Below are 14,063 nucleotides of genomic sequence, written 5' to 3'. Positions count from 1 at the left end.
CGAGGGCTGAAACGCAGAGAAGGTTTTGCACTTCTGAAAAGCCTGGTTACTCCATTTACGTATTGGCTGTCCCAGTTTGTGCCCAACTCCCACGTTGCTGTTTCATTTCCAGAGCCCAGAAATGTTGGACACTTCCCAAGTGGGGGAAGAAAGATCCAAGGTGCACTGCAAAGGGGTGGGCGCCAGCAGTGCCAACACCCACTTCTACAACTACAAATATTTATATACCACTCTTCAACCAAAGTTCTCAGAGTGGTTTATGTAGAAAAATAGATCATACATAAATAAGAAGGCCCCCTGTCCCCAAAGGGCTCACAATCTAAAAAGAAACTTAAGGCAGATACCAGCAACAGCCACTGGAGGGATGCTGTGCTGGGGTTGGAGCGGGCCAGTTGCTCTCCTCCTGTGAAATATACGAAAATCACTATAAAAAGTGTCTCTCTGCGCAGGTACCAGGGGTCAGTTAGCATCTGCTTCCCAGCCATTAATCACCCCCAAGCACAGGCTGCTTTGGACATGTCGGTGCCTGGGACAGACAACAGCCTCCCCTTGCTCTGTAAAAACACAGTGAAGATTCATCCGGAAGTTAGGGATATGGGAAGCTGCTGTATACCGAATCAGACGCTTGGTCCACCTGGCAACTGGGAGCAAGATTTCAGGCGGGGTCTCCTCCAGCACTGCCTGGAGATGCTGTCAGGGAGTAGTAAACCTGGGATCTTCTGCATGCAAAGGTGGTGCCCTTCCACTGACCTATGGCCCCATCCCCTCAGGGGACTAGCTAATGGGACTCACATGGAGTCACCCATCCAAACGCAAACCAGGGCAGCAAGAGGAAAGCAAGAATCACAAGACACAAGGGCTGAGAAAAGCCAGCATAAAGCAGTTCTTTTATTGCAATAATAAAACTCTATGTTTATGTGGCGATGGAGGGAGTGGCAGCGGCAATTCTCTTACCAAATTCACTACACGGTGGGGGTGGGGTGGGGGGGTTGGTGTCACACACCTGGAAGGTTTGGTGCATTATACAAGGAGGCTGTTGCAAGCGGCGATGACCAGCATCCGATCTCAGGAAACAACTCGCTCGTGCCGGGCTTCTCAGACGCGGGTCCCCAGAAGTGGCTGGACAACCCCTCCCGTCATTCCCAAGCGCAACGCCCTTTGGCCCCTGGGGCTGGGAAGGCTGGGAGCTGTAGTCCAGCCACATCCGGGGACACAAGTCTGAGAACCCCTTCACTCTTAGATCCGTACTGGTGGCTGGGGAGGTGGCCTGGATTCTTCCCCTTTGCCCCACATAAGACAGCACCTACCAAGTTCTTGAACTGAGCTGTTGTGGAACTCAGATGGCTACAGATTTAAAATATCCTAAAAACCCAGTAGAAAATACACCACAGTACTGATGGGGGATGGGAAGGGGTCCATGATCTGGGGGGCACGGACAGCCCCAGAATAAAAAGGTTACTGCTATGTTGTTGTGAAAGTTGCCCCTTTTCCAAGACGGAAGCAAAGGGGGCAGTGGGGGGGGGAGGGAGAGAGGCCCCGGAGGCCCCAAGCGTCAGGCCAGATCAGCTCCAATGACCACGCAGCTTTCTGGGTGATACAGCCCTCAATAGCTCCTCAAACTGCTTTGTATGGCTTTGCAGCAGCAAATTGGTTTAATACAATAGATACTTCCAAAAAAAACAAAAAATGTTTGCCTTGTTCAAGCAACTGTTCCTATATAATGTGAACCAATCAGTATACTTACTAGTCACAAATCAAGTCTACACCAAAAAAAAAAAGACCCAACAAAAAATAAGATTAAAGAACCTGACCAAAAAATAGATAGCTGAAGTTTACAGCATGTAGCTTAAAAATGTCAAAAATCAGAGGAAAACATGGAAGGAGAGTCAGAAGCCGAGCCAAGTGACCCAACACATTCAAAACAGGGTGGATGGTTACACCAAGAGTGTAGTGGATAGCTGGGAAAGCTCCATACAAATTCATGTGCATTCATCTTGAAGCAAAGATTTCTGGATTTCTCCATGTGCCAGACCTGTCGGGGCAGAGAAGAACTTGCATGAGAGTCTGCCCTGGAGAGCAGGAAGGAAGCACTCACTGCACGGGGCCCAGAGGGGTAGGAGGGAGTGCCAAGATACCAAGAGCCAACCTTGAGCCATCGGCTCAAGGGGTCAGCCCCATTAGTCACCAAGGCAACCTTGTCCGGCTGCCAAGTTCAGCTCTGGCAGGAAGCTCCCCATCTCCTGCTGCACTTTCTTAGGGCGAGAGATCACGCATCTTGCCAAGCTCTGGAACGGGCTGAGGCACGGGTTCGAGACACACCCTGCTCTATGCAGGGGGGGGGATGGGCCTCGCAGCAGCATGGCTTGCATTGAGCCGCTGTTGGTGCCCCTCCGTCTCCCTCCCACACAATCCCAAAGAGCAGCCTCAATGATAAGACCCAGAGCAAGAGTCTTCCGCCAGACACTTACCCCAGAGCAGGGAGATGGGAGAACACGTGCCTCTTGTCATTCCAACTTCAGAAGCTCCACATCAAAAATTAGAGTGGCGTTGGGTGGGATGATTCCCGGGTGGCCAGTGGCACCGTAGGCGTAGTCTGGCGAGATTATCATCTTGGCTCGCTGGCCGACACTCATCTACAAAAGGAAGAGCAAACAGCACAGGCACGCCTACAGAGTCAGAGGCCCAGTGCCCAGAGCCTCTGCACTGGGAAGGCAGTCATGGCGGGGAGAAAAGCATTCAGACAGAGCAGGGGTTCTCAAACTTGGGTCCCCAGATGTTGCTGGACTGCAACTCTCATCATCAATAATAGCCTTTGCTCACTGTGGCTGGGGATGATGGGAGTTGTAGTCCAACAACATCTGGGGACCTAAGTTTGAGAACCTCTGTGTTAGAGGTATACACATGGGGAGAAAAATTTTGAGCAGAATTGCCAGGGCCAAATGTAGGACACCCACCCCGTGCCTCATCCCACACACCCCATATGTAGTCCTGAGCCAGGCCCCAAACCTTTTGGGCATCAGAACCTCCCAGACTATGACAAGCACCTTTATCGGGCAGCAGCAATATAGCAAGATGCTGAAAGGCATCATCTCATACTGCATAGGAGGAGGCCATGGTAAACCCCTCCTGTATCCTACCAAAGACAGCCACAGGGCGCTGTGGGTGCCAGGAGTCGACTCCGACTCAACAGCACACTTTACTTTTTACCATCTCAGGGGACGAACGCTCATAATGATGGCTGGCAACGTCTACCCGCTAGAGATGGAAAATACTTGATAACATGAAGTTGCAAGTGCCACAATGTTATCACCCCTTCTTTATCTCTACTCCCAAACAATTAGGATAACGTTGCAGTCGTTTTTGCACAGAGGGAAGGACTAGGGTAACAATGAACAAATTGTTGCACTCTCTCCAAGGAATAATCTTTGGAGTGCAAACCTGCCAATTTTCATTTCCATTCCGCTGACATCACTGCTATCTTTTTTATAGTAGTTGGGGTTTTTGAAACATCATTGCAAACTTGGCCACTGCAGGCCCAGTGGGCAGGATGACCAAAGTGTAAGACCACACGGGCAGCTGACAGTCTTGGCATGCAATCTTCCCTCTCAAGGGGTGCGGACCTCGTCCCGAGTCACAAGCAGCATCCGTTCTCCAGCTGGCACCAACCCACCCCAGCTGGCTCCTGTACTAATGAAACCATGAGCACACAAGCACATTCAACAGGGGAGGCACTCCTGGACAGCTGGGCTGAGACAGGGAAAGTGTGGCTTAGTCTTTCCTGCCAGGCCCAGCTGCAAACTCTTCCTAGCCCATCATAGCCAGAGATACAGGCAGTGCCCTATCCCACGGTGTTTCTCGTCCGCAGCCCAAACACAGTTTTACTAAGAGGTGAACAAGCTGTGTGAATCCACCCAAAGTGTCTCAAGAGGGCGAGGCAGATGCTCCCTGAATTCCTCATGTGTGCAAAAAGGAGAAGTTCTCTCGGAACTACTGAGGCAACTCCCCAGCCCCCACCTCTGGATTGTGCAGACAAGCCCAGCTAGTGAAGAGACTCTTGGCCACCCCTTCCAGTTACCAGCCTGCCCGCTGAACCACAAACCTTGCAAGGCGGGAGGCGCCCACCACTCTGACCTTCACTGAGCACACAATTGATTGGGCTGGGGACGATGGGAGTTGTAGTTCAGCAACAATGGGAGAACGACAGGTTGCTTCTGGTGTTCCTCCCACCCAAGCCAACATACCTGGGCAAAGCCTTCTTCCCAGCCACGGATGACCTCCTGCTTGCCCATCATAAACTTGAATGGCTTGTTCCTGTCACGGGAGGAGTCAAACTTCTTGCCATCTTCTAGCATACCTGGAGAGGAAAAGCAAGCCCATGTCACCCGGAAGCAAAGGGAGATCCAAGCCACTTTTCAGGATGGCTGTGCTGGCAGAATGAATGCGTACAGCTCTTAAGAATTGGGGACATAATGAGGAGAGCTGATATTGTGGTAGCAAGCAGGACTTGTCCCCTTAGCTAAGCAGGGTCTGCCCTGGTTGCATCTGAAGGGGATACTAGAAGTGTGAGCACTGGAAGATATTCCCCCTCATGGGATGGAGCCACCTTGGGAAGAGCAGAAGGTTACAAGTTCCCTCCCTGGCAGCATCTCCAAGAGAGGGCTGAGAGAGACTCCTGCCTGCAACCTTGGAGAAGCCGCTTCCAGTCTGGGGAGACAATACTGAGCTAGATAGGCCAATGGTCAGACTCTGTATATGGCAGCTTCCTCTGTTCCTATGACAAGGGAACGAAAGTGCCTTCAGAGAGCGCTCACGCCTTCTTCATGAACCCTGCCGCCTATTAAGATCATACAGGGGGTGCTTCGGTTGTAGTCGCCACCGGCTCATTTGGTGGCTGGCGACCCCAAACCAGGCCTTCTCTAGGGTTGCCCCAGGGCTCTGGAACAAGTTCCCAAATGAAGTCAGAACCTCCCCACCTCTGGCTGTTTTTAAACAACTTTTGAAAACACGCCTGTTTTATCAGGCTGATGTTTTAAAGTTTTATTGATGGGAATTTCAATTTGTTTTTACATGATTTTTAGGTGTTAGTTGTATGGTTTAAAGTGTAAACTGCCCTGAGATTTTATATAGGGGGGTATGAAAACACAACAAAACAAACTCAAGCACATTTGAGGTCAATGACCCTCAGCTATGACAAAGTTAACCAGGATGCCACTGTGGCTACCCAACAGGGAGCCCACCTCCGGGTACAGGCAACGGTTATCTAGCACCCCTCTCTCTCCCTTCCTTCAGATCCCTCCTCAAGATCTAGGAAGCTTTTGACTGGACCCCTAAATCCTCACTTCCAAGTAAAAGGAAGCCTCATTATAGGGAACTGCATGGGCACCTATCAGCTCCCTTCCTGTTGCTGTGAGCTCTCCCTCCCTGGCAAAGCAGAGACCAGGAGCTTCTCAGAATCAGGCAAGGACTGGTCTGGCATAAGCGAGGCTAAGAAGCACTGTGGGTGTTCATACGCCACCCAGAAAAGCAAAAGCTCAGCTGAACCTTCAGGTGCGGGTAGAAGAGAAGCTCTCCCACTTCTCCTCTTGTGCATGAAGGAGGGGGGCGGCTGCGCGAGAACGCACGGTTTGCAGAAGCCTGTTCATGCACCATGCAACTGAGCCAGTGAGGCAGCAAGGGACAATAGGGCAGCCGACCACCAGCAGGATATCCAGCAGCGAGAGTTTGGAGCCAGCCAGACCCAGGCCTGCCAGAATAAAAATGTTTTTATTCTGGCTTTGAAAGGCCATGGAACATAGGGAGCTGCCCTATACTGAGTCAGACCATAGGTCCATCTAGCTCAGTATTGTCTCTCTACATAGACTGGCAGAGGCTTCTCCAAGGTTGCAGGCAGGAGGGAAGAGGCCCGTCTGATCCACAGTCAAGAAGGCTCACTGTACACCTGACGACAAAGGGGTGGAGCAGAGTCTCGTCCCAAGACCAGAGTGAGCAAGCAGGTTCCCGTGGGAGAAGGAGGAGGAGATGATTTTTGGAGCAGTCTGCTCCCAAGCTCTTTAGGGCTGCAGAGGCAATGGCTCCGTGTGCATTTCACCTGAGGTTTTTATGCTCAAGCGGTCACCTCAACCACGGCATCTCTAGTAATTCCTGCAGAAACCCAGGCGCCTGCCTCGACTCTAGTCAGTGGGAGTGTGTGCCGAGGAGCCACCGTGTCAGCAGCCGGGGTCAATCCCATCGTTTCCCCTTTTGCCACACCAGCACAGCCGAGACACATTTCTTGCCTCCTGCCCACTAGCAAGTGGAAGTCCCCAGGGCTAACCAGTAAGAACACACAAGAGGCAACCAAGTCAGCAGCAGGTGCAGGAAATACATGTCACCCAGTGCAAATCCACACTTCCAGAACCCACGCAGACTTTTTGTGTTGGCAAGGGTTAGCGTCAGCCTCTGGGTTTAGCAGTCAAGCATATGGACAGAGAGCCCCCTCTTCTCTCTAGAATGCCCACTGCTTGATGTAGCCCCTGAAGCCTTGTGAGGGCCCCTCTTTGCTAACTGGAAGTATCGCCTGTGAGGAGCAAGAGGAAGAAATGCAGCTCTACAGAAGCTCTACCCCCAGCTTCTGCTCCCAAGTGGATGAGGGCCTCACCTCCTCCTGTGCCAAGAACACTATAGGGGGAAATGCACAAAGCAGTCACCAAGCTCCACCCGTCAAGCACTCTTTCCAATCCTGGTCCAAAAAAAAGCAGGGTTTTAACACTGGCACTGCTTGAGGGGCGGTCCAGGAATCCTCCGACAGATGTGAAATCCCTATTTGCCTCCAGAAGACAGGCAAGAGATCTGTGTGACTTGTGGATTCTGCATTTCACGAAGAAGCATACCCCAAAATAAAGTCTCAAGGGAGGAGGCAGTTCTCAAACCTGGTCTCCCCATGGCAGGTCATAAGCAAAATGCAAAAAGAGAACCAATGTTGTCTTGCCCATCCTGGACTTTCCCCAACAGTGACCACACGTGACCTGAGTAAAGCTACACTTCATCATGGTGCTCAGAGAAGTTTTCGGGGGAAAGGTAAGGGCTCCAGGCCACCAAAGTCGCTATTAAAGCCACAAAGCAAAGCATCTCAGTAACAGGAAATTGTTGTGTTCACCAAACCGGAACACACCACCACCCTCAGGGGAGCGAAGGAGCAGAGTTAAGAGCAACCACCAAGGCAAAGACCCTGAAAAAATGACTCTCTTAAAAAGCCTCTTTTCAAGAAGATCCAGACAAACACAAAATACATTAAAGTTCTTTATGCAGCTCTTTCCAAACAGGTCATATTCTATAATGGGAGTTGGTTCCCAGAGGCTTTCTTACGAAAGTGCCTCCTAACACCCTGCTACTCATCATAGCATTTCAAAGTTAAATGGGATCTTGGAGGTCTTTTAGCCCAATCGCTTGCTCAGTCCAGGAAATCATATACTTAGACATAGGAAGCTGCCTCCCTATATCTGGAGAGGAGAGTTGGTCTTGTGGTAGCAAGCATGCCTTGTTCCCATAGCTAAGCAGGCTCTGCCCTGGTTGCATATCAATGGGAGACTAGAAGTGTGAGCACTGAAAGAGATTCCCCTCAGGGGATGGAGCCGCTCTGGGAAGAGCAGAAGGTTCCAAGCTCCCTCCCTGGCATCTCCAGATAGGGCTGAGAGAGACTCCTGCCTGCAACCTTGGAGAAGCCGCTGCCAGTCTGTGCAGACAATACTGAGCTAGATAGACCAAGGGTCTGACTCAGTAGATGGCAGCTTCTTATGCCTTAACCAGAGTTAGAGCACTTTGCTATCTAGCTCAGTATGGTCTATGCTGACTGGCCATGGCTCTCCAGGGCTTCAGACAGGAAATCTTCCCCAGCCCTACCTGGAGATCCTGCCAGGAACTGAACCTGGGACCTCCTGCATGCAAAGGGGATGGTCTGCCACTGGGCTGCAGATCCAGCCGCTCTACCTCTCTTGTGTCATGAACCTTCTTACCAGCTCCAGTTCAGTCCCACCACCAATTTCATGGCAGCTTAATTGAAGTCACTTTGTCGTGAGCCCTCTGCCGTGCCCTCCTTCCACCCAAGGGAGCAACTCCACATCACATGGACTGGGGGGGGGGGCTCCGAGACCCATGAATGCCTCTGACTAAGCAGAGTTGCTCAAGCCTGCTTACAATACTTCTTAATTAACAAGTGGAGTTCTGAGGGTTTCTTCATCCCCTTCGCTCCGCACTTCGCTTCTTGGTGTACAGATTGGCTGGTTCCATCCCAGGCCTCCGTCAGCCTGCATCTCTTGACTTAAGTCTCTTTGGGGTGCCACAGTTTTGCCCCGCCCCCTCAAAGGTCTCTGGCAACCTCCTATGGCAGCAGGTACCCAGCCTCCTTCAGCTTCAGCTCTCCCCACTCGCTGTGAGGGTCTTCACCAATGAGGGTGTGAAGAGCCCCATCTCTCTGCTCCTGGCGCCTCAGATCAAGTGGTTCACCTGCATTCTCCCCAGCCCTCCATTGTGCTGATCCATGCCCCCAATCCAAGATCTACCTGCAAAGCCACCTGGTTGGAATCTGTCTCTCTGGAGGAAGTGGGGCAGAGGATGCAGAAGGGTCAATACTGGTTGGCCCTTGGAAAGCCAGCCCAGAGATGTGTGATCACAGCATCCAGAGTATCTGAGTGGCAACCAAGCCGGAAGCACCAAGCAGGGCTGTGAGCAGCTGTGGCTCTCTGCAGATTCCAGGAGTGGTGGTGAAGAACTAAAGGCAGGCAAACAAGACCACAGTGCCAAGGGAAGGAGGCTTGCTTCAAGGCCACGGAACATGTGGCAGAAGCACCAGCAACTGGATGGCACACACACACACCCATGGAGCAACTCTAGCCCCCGAGTCCCAAATACATTTAGAAGGACAACTCTGCTTTAGTGCAAGTAGGCCACTATACCTTCACCCACCCACCCCGCCAAAACATACCCTCTCAGTCAAAATTCACACACACACCCCACTGCCCACTTACCTGCTTTTTTAAAATCCTGCACTAAGTATCCACAAGAATATAGCAAGGTTGTCCATCCCCAGTCTAAAGGACATTCATCCCAGTTCCTGGAGTTCCCAGATGAACAGAGGAAAGTGAGAGTCTCTCTACCCTCATCAAACCCCCCAGAGCCACAGACAAATCTGAAGTCTGAAACTAACAGCCACTTCTAATAAGTCAGTTTAAGAATGTGCAAGCGCTCTCTATAACACGCCACTAGTTCCGAAGCAAATGCATCAGCTGCCTAGAGAGCCTCAGTGCTTAGCCCTCCATGAGCTAGAGACGTTCTGTTCTTTCCAGCACTACCTGCTCAGACCTGAGGACCTCCTGCTACACAAGCAGCCACTGGGCAGGAATAAATCCGAGGGCAGCAGGAGGCCAGGCAGGCTCACGTTCACCCTTCACTTTGCCAGAAGAAAGCAGAGAAACAAGCCTTTCAGGAGGCCCAATTCACTCGTGCTGGCACAAGGCAAGAGCAGCCCTTCTGGATCTGATCATCAGCCTGTCCAGCCCAGCAGCAGGTTTCCTGGGAAGTCCAAGAGCAGGGCACAAAGGCAGTCAAGCCTTCCCCACTTGCTCTCCAGCATCTGAAGCAAAAGCTCAAGGAAGCAGGTTGCACAGGACTGCCCACATGTTTTAAACCCAATGGCTCAAAGTGTCACTTCAAAATGTGCAGCATCAAGCCCAGCGCTGACACTGCAACAGCACATGTAAGAACGGAAGAACAGCCCTGCTGGATCTAGGTCCACGCCGTAGCCCACCAGATGCCTCGGAGAAGCCCACAGGCAAGAGCTGAGGGCACACCCTCTCTCTGGCTGTGGCTCCCCTGAGACTGGCATTTAGAAGCAATGTTGGGGAGACGGTATCTCCCCAAACCTCACTTTGTCTGCCCCTCCAACTCCTCTACCGCTTCTTCCACCACTCCGGCTTCTGTCTTGCCCTTTTAACATTGACTGGGCGAGCAGGAGAAGCATTACATCCCATACAGCAGTGGTCCCCAACCTTGGGACTTCAGAATTTGTTGGACTACAACTCTCATCACCCCCTGCCACAATGGCCGTTGGAATTGTGGTCCGACATCATCTGGGGACCCAAGGTGGGGAGCCCCTGTTGTATGGCCTCTCTAGCACACTGCCAACACTATATACAGTGTTAGGAAAGCAGTGATACTCGAGAGACAGCAAAGACCGAGCTCTAAGCCAGAAGTCCACAGTGCTGCCTGGACAGACCAAACCACAGGACTTCTCAGCCTCAACTGCCACAAAAAATGTCCTTGTGAAGTGGTTGCAAGAATCACTAAGATCATCTAAGAGAATTCCTTTGAACACTGGAAAGTGATGTACAATGGTCAATATGGATACAAGCTTCAAAGTCAAAATAAAACCTCACTACTCTACACACAATGCATGCAATCAGTTGAAAGACCTGCTATGCACCATTTCTAGCACCCGAGAAAAGGTGAACAGCAGTCCTGGCCAAGTCTTTAGGTATACCATTCAACTCACAGGCACTTTAAGTCAGTCTCTCTTGGCCATTAAGAATGATTAGTGTGTGATTAAGTGGGATTGGCCGCTAAGCACAGAGCTGACCAAGAGCTTGGACGAATACCAGGAAGCTCTAAGGACACGCTTTGGGTCCTAGAAAAGGAAACAGCAAGACGACAACTCTGCATACTTGGAGGGTCTGCCTCTGTCGGGCACAAAAGCCCACTACATGGGATTATCCCATGTTTACAAATAGCAAGGTCTAACGTTTCTGGCTCTTATCGACCACGACTGCAAGGTTTCACCAGCTTGAGGCCGGCTGGCTTGATTTTAGGAGTGCCAAAGCTGTGCATTAGGAAGTCGATTCATGAGTATCTTTCTATCTGATGAGAATTTGCTCGTGTGAGAGAACATTCTAGAAGGGTTGGTAAGATACAGAAGGGTATCATACAAGTGTTGGGCTTGGTTTATTATAACATAGTCCATATGAAAAGGTGTTCTTGTCTTAGTTCGGAGTTAATTATTACCGGGTGTTGTGTAGGTACCGTGGTGGTTAGCAGCAGTGCTGTCAATCATCTTTTGAAGTCCAAGGAACCACCCTCCAGTTGGGATTTCTGAGGGAGGGTTTTCAGAATGAGCGGAGGGTGACAGTTAAAATGTCACCCTGGAGAGCCAGCATGGTGTAGTGGTGAGAATGCTGGACTAGGACCGGGGAGACCGGAGTTCAAGTCCCCATTCAGCCAGGAGACTTGCTGGGTGGCTCTGGGCCAGCCACTTCTCTCCCAGCCTAACCTACTTCACAGGGTTGTTGTGAAGAGAAACCCAAGTATGTAGTACACTGCTCTGGGCTCCTTGGAGGAAGAGCGGGATATAAAATGTAAAAAATAAATAAAAATAAAAAATAAAATAAACTGTCTAATTGTTAGCGGAGGAAGAGTTAGTTGTAGTTAGGGCTTGAAGGAGCCAATGACCAAGACAGCTAGGGAAAGGATCTCTAGTGGGTTGGATATTGGGAGGTGGGTAGTGAGGGGTACATACACCAGGGAAACACCTCTAATTAGCAAGTGTGACTCTTACGGACTCTTATGGACGAATGCTGGGTGTGTATGGTACATACACTGATCTTCAACCAGGGTGGCTGTTTCCAGTAAAAGGGCTAAGAGTCAGGGAACTTGCTATATCCAACACAGGAACTTCAGTAACATTTATTTTACATTTTTATAGCTATAGCTATATAAGCCTAGCTTCTGTTAAAGGACTAAGTGGTACAGAGTGATATTAACCATTATGCTTGTATTTATTGTTATTTATTGTTAAATTTATATACCGCCTTTCATTAAAAACAATCCCAAAGTATAGCCCTGCTTTGGGCAGAGAGAAACCTCTAAGTTAATGCACATAAACTTAACTTTGTTTTATTTTACTCAGTGCCCTGTGAGTTATACTTCTCCCCACACAGCCCTCAGCTATACTACCAAGAGGCTGTCAGGACCCAAACTTGAGCAAGAAAAGCTTAGTGGTGGCAGCAAAAGCTCTGAAAAGGGAGGAAGAGAGAAGAACACTACAAAACTGGCCATATAATTATTAACCCCGCCAGTTTTGGGAACAGACCCTACTCATGAGTAGTGACTCAGAGTGGAGCGCAGGGTACAGCTCACCACAGGTACCTTTTTACTTTGGGGGATGTTAGAATGGGATGTTTTCACTACATCTTCATGCAACACAGTTTCATACACTGTTCCCTCTAAGGCGTGCGCACGCTCACACATTTTCTGACGTCCGCTCAGTTAATTTTAGATCCAGCTAAGGTTGAATCAGGAAGGTCCCACTCTGAATGCATATGTGCACACACACTGCCTGGATACGGCCGCCTAGAACAAAACTCATTCCACACACAGATGGAAAAAATTAGAGAGAACATTGGTTTCATACATTGTGAATTTTGTATAAACCTTCTTGTTGTTTGTTATAAGGTATCTTCAGTGGGGGTATGTTGGGGAGGCATACTCTTCTAAATATGACCGAAGCTTCTATAAACCAGTTTTATCTCTCTCAGAAACTTTGGACACTGAAGTATGTGGACCAGTATTTCACCAGGACAAACTTCCACTAGAAAAAGGTATTTTGAAACGGAGGTCACCGTTGTGTGGACCTTACTCATGTATTCTACCAACCTCTTCATCATGGACTTTATTATTTCTCCCAGGTTATACAATTGTTTCTCTAATATCATTTCTCATGGTTTTGTCTTGTTATAGACTGACTGCATATATTTCCCACAATCAGGGATCTTTTTTGTTCTATGTCGGTGTGTTCCTAGATCCCCGTACGCTTTATCAGCTTGATTTCAGGAGTGCCATATCCCATTTTGGAAGTCAGCAGGGAGCAAGCTGGTGCACACGTCTAGTCTGCCTCCACCCAACAGGTTCTCAGTTTAAAGCCAGAATGGATTTTGCTACTGGTGGAGTGCAGTGATGGTGTGCACGTCAGTTATGATTTGCCCAGCTCCAGTTAACTCAGGAGGCGTCCAATCTCTGGCTCCCAAGGTAGGAAAGCTGTTGGCTTAAAAAGAGGCAGACACTCTGAATTCACTCAATGCCTGCATAGGAGAAGCATGAGCTGGCTAAAGATGCTTCAGGCCATGGAAGATTTAACAACCAGTGTCATTTGGAGTTTTGACATACTCTGGACATCCTGGAACTCATAAGTTTCAAATCCCATCACACAATTCCACTCAAGCCAAGTCGCCAAGTCATGCACGAGCACAAGTCATTCTGTGTTTCATATGCTATGTTTTTGGCTCCCTCTCTGGCACCATGCTTCTTTGTAAGAGCTTTGTCTAAAGGGAATAAAGTTTCGCACTCAAGTTTTATGCAAGATCCTGCCTAAATAGCTTGACTCCAGTGTTCCCTCTAACAGAGATTCCCAGATGTTGACTACAACTCCCATAATCCCCCAGCAAAGGCTATTGCAGCTGGGAATTCTGGGAGTTGTAGTCAACATATGGGAATCCCTGTTAGAGGGGACACTGCTTGGCTTTCGTTGAAAAGGGCCTGATGCCCAGAGCAACAACAAGGGGTGCCAAATCTCTGATCAGGACAGAGAGGATTCTCACGGACCTTGCAGCAGGTCTTGCCTCTTTAGACAAAGCTCACATTTACCTCAGGGTGATTACAATGCACCTGTAAGCTCCTGGTGGAGGCAGCTATCCAGAAGCCACCCTAGCTGATGAACCTAATTGCTAACTGGGCTTTGTACAGAGTTTTACTCCTGCACAGATGCACGCAAGAGCTTAAAGGCCATTGTGGGGTGGGGGGGGGTGGGGAGATGACAAAAGCGACTTGCCGGTCAGTTGACTGCCTCGTATTCAGAAGCTAAAAATGATGCTTTGCAGGCAGACCTTTACCTGTTTTGATCTCATTAGGGCAGGCCAACCTGAAGCTCTACAGTGGCAGGACAACCTACAACTCCAACAGAGTGCCATGCACGGGAAGGTCTCAGGGGCCCACTTCCAATTGCGTGAGGGAAACCAGATGAGCTCAAGTCCCAAAACAGCAGT

General features: G+C 49.8%; 1 protein-coding gene across 1 annotated transcript in view; it reads right to left on the bottom strand.

Annotated features, from left to right (window-relative positions):
• Positions 1-860: 860 nt before the first annotated feature.
• The window catches only part of FKBP1A (FKBP prolyl isomerase 1A), a 29,752-nt gene continuing 16,549 nt past the window's right edge, over positions 861-14,063 (bottom strand). The window contains exons 3-5 of the mRNA XM_053248384.1: positions 4,242-4,354; positions 2,469-2,633; positions 861-2,032 (exon numbers count right to left, since the gene is read on the bottom strand). Of these exons, the coding sequence (XP_053104359.1) occupies positions 2,505-2,633; positions 4,242-4,354 (242 nt within the window). The 3' untranslated portion in view covers positions 861-2,032; positions 2,469-2,504. The remainder of the gene's footprint in view (positions 2,033-2,468; positions 2,634-4,241; positions 4,355-14,063) is intronic.

This window comes from Hemicordylus capensis, chromosome 4, assembly GCF_027244095.1.
Source record: "Hemicordylus capensis ecotype Gifberg chromosome 4, rHemCap1.1.pri, whole genome shotgun sequence".
Classification (NCBI taxonomy): Eukaryota; Metazoa; Chordata; class Lepidosauria; order Squamata; family Cordylidae; genus Hemicordylus; species Hemicordylus capensis.
This window is presented reverse-complemented; position numbering and strand designations above follow the sequence as displayed.